At 37.4% G+C, this 12,072-nt stretch overlaps 1 protein-coding gene across 1 annotated transcript in view; it reads left to right on the top strand.

Annotated features, from left to right (window-relative positions):
• Positions 1-7,468, top strand: part of LOC110448809 — a gene marked incomplete at its 3' end in the record, with an annotated part of 65,968 nt that extends 58,500 nt beyond the window's left edge. The window contains exons 7-8 of the mRNA XM_021495255.1: positions 5,300-5,431; positions 7,310-7,468. Coding sequence (XP_021350930.1) covers positions 5,300-5,431; positions 7,310-7,468 — 291 coding nt within the window. The remainder of the gene's footprint in view (positions 1-5,299; positions 5,432-7,309) is intronic.
• Positions 7,469-12,072: the final 4,604 nt, after the last annotated feature.

The following is a 12,072-nucleotide window of genomic DNA, read 5'->3' as shown; positions in this document are numbered from 1 at the left end:
TTAAAGACTTTGGTATGTCTCGGCCAGGGGACAGAACCCAAAGCCTTCCTCACAGGGGCGAACGCTCAACAAATGGCCAAAAGTGAGGCATTGTCAAGGGAGACATTAGGAAGAAGAAAGTTATTTAGAAAGGAGAGAAGAGAGAAGGTCCCAAATTTAGTCGCCTCTTACGATCATGCCATTGGGGGCAGCAGGTACAATTCTTACGCCCTACCTGCAGGTAAAAGATGAAGCTCTTCCAGAAATATTACCACTTTAGCACCAGTCTATGGTAAAAGATGATGCTCCTCCAGAAATATTACCACTTTAGCACCAGTCAATGGTAAAAGATGATGTTCCTCCAGTATTTAGTTAGTTAGCATTAAAGCTGAGAACCAATTGTGTGATCTTGTGGAGTGCTGTTATTGACAGTCTGTCACTTACCATTATTATACCTTAGACTTCATGACACCGGTACCACATGACTCGATAATTTCTGTTAGAAATATAAAAAATGATGGAGACAGGAATCAAAATATCCACCACCTTCCTCGAGAACACTAATTAGGTATTACCATATTGATGTAACATTACAATATCCTTTAGATGGAATGATTTCATGGAGCTAATGAGACAAAAACAAGGAAGTGGAACTGACCACTGAAGCACAAACATTTTTTGAACATGATGATTGGCAGATTTTGGATATGATGATATCACTACATGGCCCCTTACACCACTTGTGCAACACATCTTTATAAAGATGCGATATTTTACCTGCAATTTGCCTAATGGAAGGTGGTGTCCTAAACAAGGGATAACATGTGTTTGGACACTGAGTTTATTTGACAAGTTACAGAAAGGAATAATATTGCGATAAAAATGACATTGTAAATAAGAGGTGGCCCTATTAATGAGCACGATGACATTACAGTTAACAATGGGTAAAAGTAATAAAACAAGCTGATAAATGTATTGTTCAAAAATATCCTAATGATTTGTAAATGCTAAGTTTGTTTTGAACACAAACAGTAATTGAAAATGTATTCCTCAAGCTTTTGAAAATGTCTGTTTCTTTTGTCAAGTAAAAAGTGCGAACGACCAATGTAACTCCCTGAGACACAATCAGTAAACTCAGCTGCCCCTTATTGGATGTTAAAATGAGGTCATAAAAATGACTCAGCTGGTGGCCCCCCTCGTCTCTGTTAATTTATTCTCCTTTCTTCCTAACCCAAATAGATTCTTTGATTTCCCTTTCTTTCCAGTTGTCTTGTGTTTCAAGCATTTAAGAGTTGTTCCAGTCTATGATGTAGTTGTGTACTGATGGACCTGACTGGGTTGTTAGTACACAACTCCTATAGGTTATTTATTTACCAGGTATTGTCTAATTGTTGTATAGAGTTTAGCAGGTGTGCTTGACATACACAACCATATTTGTTTAGAAAATATTTAAACATAAAACAGTTTTCCAGCTTGTGCTGTCTGACAGTCATATACCTGATCCTAAGAAAGCCTATAAACTTTTGTATGTGTTGATTATTTTTACATCTCACGGTACACTGATGATAAAATAGTTGAAAACATGTATATCAGAAAGTTCTACTTAACCTTAACACAAAGGAGAAACTGACAATGTTGTATGTGGCAACTGTTTAGATGTGTACTGATGAATCAGTTCCTTAAGGTGTCTCTTTATACATGAATGGATTCATAGAGATAGTAAATCTAATACAGTAAAGATCAGCTAGCTAGTGAGGATGTTTTTTTATATTGTTCCATGTTTATGATTTCTAGTGTTGGTTTACTGGGCTGGAATATTGGTGGTTTGCATCTGATGCTTACTGTGTGGTCTGTGCCTCCGTGTGGGGAACGCTTCGACAGGCCTCATCCGTGTTAAATTGTCTGTGTCATTGTCCCTCTAAAGCGTAGTCAACACAGGAGGTAGAAATTAATGGCATGCAGCAAAAAAAGGATTCTTTCTTTACACTGGATTGATTCTACAAATCTACAATATTTGAACCCCTATATTTCACTGTAATTTGCTGCATGGAACTAATGATAATAGCAGAATTTTATACTTGTTCTGGTGAATTTGTTTAGTGAGCAAGTTTGCAATTTGAAAAATGCTTTTTTTGTAGATTTGTAGAATTAAAATCTCACATTCGAAAACCTTCGCCAAGAAAGCAATTTCAGAATGATTTAAAAAGAAAGCAAAAATTCAAGGACTGAAAAATCCTCATGTACATTACTGTATGTTAGGATATCAACATTCGAGTGGGGTTTAATGAGAGTATTAACACCCAAGGGGGTTCATCAAAATATCAACATTCAATTGGGGTTTTAATTAGGATATCAACACTCAGTAGGAGTTTAAATTGGGATATTGACATGCAAGGGTTTTAATTAGGATATTTACTTTCAATGGGGCTTTTAAGGTGCTAGCTTGATGTGAGGTTCTTCTCTCAAATACTGTTTCTCCTTGTCTGTGTGTTGATGCCCTAATGAGAGGAGAAGCAGCCAGACGTTGTGGCTTATTCTTGTTACCAGATGTTTTATCTATTTATTGGATTGTACAACCAGTGGCAGAACCCTACCTTTATCGTTTTACAGTATAGCAATTTACTGTCATTGAGGAATTAGTTACAGATCATTGCTAAATATACTTCATCCCCATATAAATAGGCAATCGATAGGTCCATTGTTAAACTCTTATATTTGAACCTCTATATTTCACTGTAATTTGCTGCATGTTGGCTTCAGCTTGAACTCTTTTTACAACTATATAATGTACCATTATAGATGGTCTGATGAACAATGTGGTTCCTTGACACTTAAACAGTTTTGCCCCCAACCCCCCTACCACCACAACCACCACAAACTTCTTTCACAGAAATGTCATTTGAAATTTCATTAGAATAAAGGTTAAAAACGAAACATACATCAAACTGATCAGTTAAGTGTGTCAGAAACTCTCAAGTAAAGCTTTACTTTTGTTTTTATATTTAAGTCAAAATGTATGCAGGAGTTGGTGAAATTTAAGTAAAGAAGCATATTAGCCAAGCTATAACAAAACCATGAGAATTTGACTACACCAGGAAAAGATAACCTGAAGAATTCACCATTAATCCAACAGATTCTCAGGAAATGGTACATAATGTTGAGAATCATTTTTGTGTGCATTTAGATCATTGTCAACTCAATTTACAGTCCTAAATACCAATGAAAACTTAAAATAACTACAGGTATATTAGGTAATACCTACGGGTATATTAGGTAATACCTACGGGTATATTAGGTAATAACTACAGGTACATTAGGTAATAACTACAGGTATATTAGGTAATACCTACGGGTATATTAGGTAATACCTAAGGGTATATTAGGTAATAACTACAGGTATATTATGTAATACCTCCGGGTATATTAGGTAATAACTACAGGTATATTAGGTAATACCTACGGGTATATTAGGTAATAACTACAGGTATATTAGGTAATTCCTACAGGTATATTAGGTAATACCTACAGGAATATTAGGTAATACCTACAGGTATATTAGGTAGTAACTACAGGTATATTAGGTAATACCTACAGCTATATTAGGTAATAACTACAGGTATATTATGTAATACCTCCGGGTATATTAGGTAATAACTACAGGTATATTAGGTATACCTACAGGTATATTAGGTAATAACTACGGGTATATTAGGTAATAACTACAGCTATATTAGGTAATAACTACAGGTATATTATGTAATACCTCCGGGTATATTAGGTAATAACTACAGGTATATTAGGTATACCTACAGGTATATTAGGTAATAACTACTGGTATATTAGGTAATACCTACAGGTATATTAGGTAATAACTACTGGTATATTAGGTAATACCTACAGGTATATTAGGTAATTACTACAGGTATATTAGGTAACACCTACATGTACATTAGGTAATAACTACAGGTATATTATGTAATACCTCCGGGTATATTAGGTAATAACTACAGGTATATTATGTAATACCTCCGGGTATATTAGGTAATAACTACAGGTATATTATGTAATACCTCCGGGTATATTAGGTAATAACTACAGGTATATTATGTAATACCTCCGGGTATATTAGGTAATAACTACAGGTATATTATGTAATACCTCCGGGTATATTAGGTAATAACTACAGGTATATTATGTAATACCTCCGGGTATATTAGGTAATAACTACAGGTATATTATGTAATACCTCCGGGTATATTAGGTAATAACTACAGGTATATTAGGTAATTCCTACAGGTATATTAGGTAATACCTACAGGTATATTAGGTAGTAACTACAGGTATATTAGGTAATACCTACGGGTCTATTAGGTAATACCTACGGGTATATTAGGTAATAACTACAGGTATATTAGGTAATTACTACAGGTATATTAGGTAATACCTACATGTACATTAGGTAATAACTACAGGTATATTAGGTAATTACTACAGGTATATTGTGTAATTCACCTATTGATCCTGTAACTGGTACATAATTCTGAGTGCATGTATCATTTAGTTAGTCTGTGTATTTCAAGCATGCTTGGAATTTGGTGGGTCATCAACATATTAAGGACTTTCCACCCTTCGTAATACACATATTTGTCTTGTCTTATTTCCTGTCGTCACTTCTGAGTTGCGTATGTACCTGACATATAAAATATCATGCATAAGCGGGCTATGGAATGATGTCCAAAGTGTATATCATTGAGACTAATTTTTTCCATAAATTAAAAAACAGTAAATTAACAATTTTAATATCATAATTTAATTAATTTCCGTCGTTTTAGGTAGAGTAAAGAAAATAACTGTCATTGTATAAATGTATCCCTATGCAAAAAGTTCCGTTTTTTTTTCTCAAGGTAGACAACTTTCATCAGGATCAAAAAGATTGTAAAATGTAAAATGAATGAATTATAAAGAGTTCGTGTATATTTGGTTCAATTTTTCACTCTTTTTGTATGAAACTATGTGTCCTTTTAGCTTGTATAAAATAATAAGTTTTACTACCAAGTCTAACAGAATCATTGTCTGGAGTTACTATTCTTCACCATGGAGAGATGATGATTCCGACACATGTTGGTAGAGCCTTTACTTTTTGTTAAGTCAAGCTACCAACGGTTTGTTCCAATATTTAGTTATTTCTGAAGTTTCCCAGTGGTATTGTTATTGGAAATTTCTGACTGTTAAATACTCTCGGAAATCAGAGAACAATCTGGTGGGAATTCTGTAGGTGATGGTAACGCAGAAGGGTATTTGTTTGTACATTTTGTTCCAGGATGTAAGTACTCCCAGGGGGACTGGACCGATTGTGACATGACAACTGACACCATGAGTAAGACAATGACCTTGATCTCTGGAGAAGATGTGTGTGAACAAACCATAATTGTCAGGGCCAAATGTAGGAAACGTAAGTAGCATGGAGGGACTGACTGCGCATTTAAACATGTTAAGTAAATTGCTCAGGATAAAGACTGGAATCTTAGTTTTCATAGTATTATCCATCATAACTGCATTTTCTCAGCTCAGTAAATTTGATCTGTTTCACGTTCTGTCTTAAGACATGCAGGGAGAGTGGAGACAACTGGGGAGATAATTACATTCTATTATGTATGCTACAAGGAGAGTTGAGACATGGGAGACAATTGTATTACATTCTGTATGCTTCAAGGAGAGTGCAGACAGGGAAGATAATTACATTATATTATGTATGCTACAAGGAGAGTGGAGACAGGGGAGACAATTGTATTACATTCTGTATGCTACAAGGATAGTGGAGACAGGGGAGATAATTACATTATACTATGTATGCTACAAGGAGAGTGGAGACAGGGGAGATAATTACATTATATTATGTATGCTACAAGGAGATTGGAGACAGGGGATATAATTACATTATATTATGTATGCTACAAGGAGAGCGGAGAGAGTGGATATACTTACATTATATTATGTATGCTGAAAGGATAGTGGAGACAGGGGATATAATTACATTATATTATGTATGCTTCAAGGAGAGTGGAGACAGGGGAGATAATTACATTATATTATGTATGCTACAAGGAGAGAGGAGACAGGGGATATAATTACATTACATTCTGTATGCTACAAGGAGAGTGGAGACAGGGGATATATTTACATTATATTATGTATGCTACAAGGAGAGTGGAGAGAGGGGATATACTTACATTATATTATGTATGCTGCAAGGATAGTGGAGACAGGGGATATAATTACATTATATTATGTATGCTTCAAGGAGAGTGGAGACAGGGGAGATAATCACATTACATTATGTATGCTACAAGTAAGGATTTACATACCGTCATATTTTCTGTTCTATTTTCATTGATTTTCAGTCACAATGATATTATCTTGATAAATATGTGAATACAATATGTGATTGGTGGATGACAGTTGAGAAAATAACATTAAATGTGAAATTCAACAAACATCATATTTCACACAAAATAAATGGAATACGATGTTGTATCGTGTTTACTATATAAAGGATGTTTAAGTTGCTTATTTTTGCAAATATGTTATAATTGTGAAAAAAGCTTATTGCAGAAAATAAATATTTCCTGACCTTTTTAAGAGACTCTCCCTATTTTAAAACCAGAATACATTTAATTTCACATACCTTTAATGCAAAATATCCATTTGTTTATAAAACACTAACGTAAGATTCAAAGAGACAATAGACAAGTCCTATATGTCTTTTAGCTCAACTATTGCTCTATTGGATTTTATTTTGTACTTATCTCCCTTCCCTTTCCTCATTACTGGGTATATACGATAATCTGTTAATGCTGCTCAACACCTAAAGTAGACCTGTTAAGTTGGCATAACCAGAAAACCTGAATTCAGTTCCAAATTGACATGTTACCCTGATTAACCTTAATACTCCAAGGTATCTCAATAATTGCCCTTTTAATTAATGTTTTAGCTGGTTTACATACAAAACCAGTTACTGAGAGGCAAACAAGCAATTCTTTTATTGAAGTAAGTCCTGAGATAAGCATCATCTATGTTATATTTCTATCACCTTTTAATCAAAACACTGCTTCTTTACTTGGATGTTAATGACACCTCAAAAGATATCTGGGTTCTGATGTTTCCAAATGCTTGAGTAAGTGGGGCTTAATAAACTGTTATTGATTAAAGAGCATTCTTTGATTATTTTGAGATAATGAGGGAAAAAAGACTGCAAAAATTACACTGTATAGAAGGGAACATTTTGTGTCAGAATTTGACTGGTACATGTGATTCTTGTGCTGCCTTTCAGCTTGTAAGTATGCTCGCGGTCAGTGGGGAGAATGTGACCCCAGTACAAAGCTGAAGGAGAGGGTGGACACCCTCAAAACATCAGTCAGCAAGGACTTCTGTGAGAGCACCAGGAAAATACACAAAAAGTGTGGCAAGAAAGCCAAGAAGAGCAAGAAAGGTAAATCTTGAGCAAGTCCAACCACCCAAAAAGACAACTCTATCATTGCGACCTATTTACTTAATATGTCCTATAGATAGTATTGTGACCTCTATCTACTTTAATATGTCCTATAAATAGCATTGTGACATATTTACTTAATATGTCCTATAAAAAGTGTAATGACCTATTTATATGATACATCCATTTAAATAGTATTATGACCTATTTACCTAATATGTCCTATAACTTGCCTTGTGACCTATTTATGTCCTATAGCTTGCCTTGTCCGACCTATTTATGTCATATAGCTTGCCTTGTGACCTATCTATGTCCTATAGCTTTCATTTTGACCTATTTATGTCCTATAATTGCATTGTGACCTATTTATGTCCTATAGCTTGCCTTGTGATCAATTTATGTCCTATAGCTTGCATTGTGACCTATTTATGTCCTATAGCTTGCATTGTGACCTATTTATGTCCTATAACTTGCCTTGTGACCTATTTATGTCCTATAGCTTGCCTTGTGACCTATTTATGTCCTATAGCTTGCATTGTGACCTATTTATGTCCTATAATTGCATTGTGACCTATTTATGTCCTAGAGCTTGCAATTGTGACCTATTTATGTCCTATAACTTGCATTGTGACCTATTTATGTCCTATAACTTGCCTTGTGACCTATTTATGACCTATAACTTGCATTATGACCTATTTATGTCTTATAGCTTACCTTGTGACCTATTTATGTCCTATAAATTGCGTTGAGACTCTTCTGTTTTCCTGATTTAAACATTCTAACAAGTTTTGGATACAACACACACATCCTCAAATTCTTATTCAATATCAAATAATGTATATTTGAATGGCAGTGCCCTTTTAGCCTATCAGGTAGATGAGTATCTAGTTTTTAAAGGACAGTTGCTAAAATTCAAAATGTATTATAGTTTCCTGAGTAAAGGGTCTCTGAAGTACCCCCTTATATCACTGATGATTGGTGGAGCTCTGCCTGATCTGAGTGTTGTGTGTTAATCTCCCTGTATTTGTCACTTAAATCACTGATGAAGAGGATTTGTTTATATTACTGAGGAAGGAAGAAAGGTGAGATCAAAGTCTGTTATTATTGTTGGGGAATGGCTCCAAATCAATGGTGATCAGACTGTCACTGTTTAGGGGGAAGGAGATTGAAAATCTAGAACTGTCGTCAAGAAATGTCTCCAAATTATTGATGATTGAGTTGATGATTTGGTACACTCTCATTGGTAGGGAAGGGAAGGGTGGCAAGGAGAATGTACAGTATTATTGATTGGTAGTAACGATGGAGGAAAAGAGGAATCTGATATTGAGGATCAACATATTGCTGTTTATGGGTGAAATGGACGGAGGATAACTATACGGTTGATCAAAGTTTTGTAAAGAGGAGGAGGAGTTGAAGGATAGATTTACAAGATCGATTAATGTTTTAAATCAACAAGATCAACATGTGTTGTCTATGAGGAAGGGATGGCTGATATATCTACAAGATCAACAGGTTTTGTCTAGTGGGAAGGGATGGATGATAGATCTACAAGATCAACATGTGTTGTCTATGAGGAAGGGATGGCTGATATATCTACAAGATCAACAGGTTTTGTCTAGTGGGACGGGATGGATGATAGATCTACAAGATCAACAGGTCTTGTCTAGTGGGAAGGGATGGATGATAGATCTACAAGATCAACAGGTGTTGTCAAAGGGTAAGGAATGAACGATAGATATACAAGATCAACAGGTTTTGTCTAGTGAGAAGGGAATGGATGATATATCTACAAAATCAACAGGTGTTGTCTAGGGGAGAAGGATGGATGATAGATCTACAAAATCAACAGGTGTTGTCTAGGGGAGAAGAATGAATGATATATCTACAAGATCAACAGGTTTTGTATAGGGGGAAGGGATGGATGATAGATCTACAAAATCAACAGGTGTTGTCAAGCGGAGGAAAATAGATGATAGATCTACAAGATCAACATCTGAGTTAACCTCTGACCCTGTCAAACACATACAACAGGTGTTGTCAGTTGGAAAAGGATGGATGATAGATCAACAAGATAAACAGGTGTTGTCTAGGGGGAAGGGATGGATGATAGATCTACAAGATCAACAGGTGTTGTGTAGGGGGGATGGATGGAAGATAGATCTACAAGATCAACAAGCATATTTTTTATTGGGAAAAAAAGATAGATCACAATGTTGTTTAGGGGAGATGGGGATGCATCACCATGTTGTTAAGGAGAGATGGGGATGCATCACAATGTTGTTTAGGGAAGATGGGGATGGATCACAATGTTGTTTAGAGGAGATGGGGATGGATCACAATGTTGTTTAGGAGAGATGGGGATGGATCACAATGTTGTTTAGGAGAGATGGGGATGGATCACAATGTTGTTTAGGGGAGATGGGGATGGATCACAATGTTGTTTAGGGGAGATGGGGATGGATCACAATGTTGTTTAGGGGAGATGGGGATGGATCACAATGTTGTTTAGGGGAGATGGGGATGGATCACAATGTTGTTTAGGGGAGATGGGGATGGATCACAATGTTGTTTAGGGGAGATGGGGATGGATCACAATGTTGTTTAGGGGAGATGGGGATGGATCACAATGTTGTTTAGGGGAGATGGGGATGGATCACAATGTTGTTTAGGGGAGATGGGGATGGATCACAATGTTGTTTAGGGGAGATGGGGATGGATCACAATGTTGTTTAGGGGAGATGGGGATGGATCACAATGTTGTTTAGGGGAGATGGGGATGGATCACAATGTTGTTTAGGGGAGATGGGGATGGATCACAATGTTGTTTAGGGGAGATGGGGATGGATCACAATGTTGTTTAGGGGAGATGGGGATGGATCACAATGTTGTTTAGGGGAGATGGGGATGGATCACAATGTTGTTTAGGGGAGATGGGGATGGATCACAATGTTGTTTAGGGGAGATGGGGATGGATCACAATGTTGTTTAGGGGAGATGGGGATGGATCACAATGTTGTTTAGGGGAGATGGGGATGGATCACAATGTTGTTTAGGGGAGATGGGGATGGATCACAATGTTGTTTAGGGGAGATGGGGATGGATCACAATGTTGTTTAGGGGAGATGGGGATGGATCACAATGTTGTTTAGGGGAGATGGGGATGGATCACAATGTTGTTTAGGGGAGATGGGGATGGATCACAATGTTGTTTAGGGGAGATGGGGATGGATCACAATGTTGTTTAGGGGAGATGGGGATGGATCACAATGTTGTTTAGGGGAGATGGGGATGGATCACAATGTTGTTTAGGGGAGATGGGGATGGATCACAATGTTGTTTAGGGGAGATGGGGATGGATCACAATGTTGTTTAGGGGAGATGGGGATGGATCACAATGTTGTTTAGGGGAGATGGGGATGGATCACAATGTTGTTTAGGGGAGATGGGGATGGATCACAATGTTGTTTAGGGGAGATGGGGATGGATCACAATGTTGTTTAGGGGAGATGGGGATGGATCACAATGTTGTTTAGGGGAGATGGGGATGGATCACAATGTTGTTTAGGGGAGATGGGGATGGATCACAATGTTGTTTAGGGGAGATGGGGATGGATCACAATGTTGTTTAGGGGAGATGGGGATGGATCACAATGTTGTTTAGGGGAGATGGGGATGGATCACAATGTTGTTTAGGGGAGATGGGGATGGATCACAATGTTGTTTAGGGGAGATGGGGATGGATCACAATGTTGTTTAGGGGAGATGGGGATGGATCACAATGTTGTTTAGGGGAGATGGGGATGGATCACAATGTTGTTTAGGGGAGATGGGGATGGATCACAATGTTGTTTAGGGGAGATGGGGATGGATCACAATGTTGTTTAGGGGAGATGGGGATGGATCACAATGTTGTTTAGGGGAGATGGGGATGGATCACAATGTTGTTTAGGGGAGATGGGGATGGATCACAATGTTGTTTAGGGGAGATGGGGATGGATCACAATGTTGTTTAGGGGAGATGGGGATGGATCACAATGTTGTTTAGGGGAGATGGGGATGGATCACAATGTTGTTTAGGGGAGATGGGGATGGATCACAATGTTGTTTAGGGGAGATGGGGATGGATCACAATGTTGTTTAGGGGAGATGGGGATGGATCACAATGTTGTTTAGGGGAGATGGGGATGGATCACAATGTTGTTTAGGGGAGATGGGGATGGATCACAATGTTGTTTAGGGGAGATGGGGATGGATCACAATGTTGTTTAGGGGAGATGGGGATGGATCACAATGTTGTTTAGGGGAGATGGGGATGGATCACAATGTTGTTTAGGGAAGATGGGGATGGATCACAATGTTGTTTAGGGGAGATGGGGATGGAACACAATGTTGTTTAGGGAAGATGGGGATGGATCACAATGTTGTTTAGGGGAGATGGGGATGGATCACAATGTTGTTTAGGGGGATGGGGACTAGATGTGCTAAAGGATGTCTCCCAATCACTGTAAAGTTGACATTATCTGTTACTAGAGGTAAGAAGATCAGGTGTTGTTTCCAGGGTTACCAATGTTCGTCCTCTTGGAGAAGGCTTTACAAACATTTCT

Source organism: Mizuhopecten yessoensis, unplaced genomic scaffold (assembly GCF_002113885.1).
Source record: "Mizuhopecten yessoensis strain PY_sf001 unplaced genomic scaffold, ASM211388v2 scaffold4347, whole genome shotgun sequence".
Taxonomy (NCBI): domain Eukaryota; kingdom Metazoa; phylum Mollusca; class Bivalvia; order Pectinida; family Pectinidae; genus Mizuhopecten; species Mizuhopecten yessoensis.
This window is presented reverse-complemented; position numbering and strand designations above follow the sequence as displayed.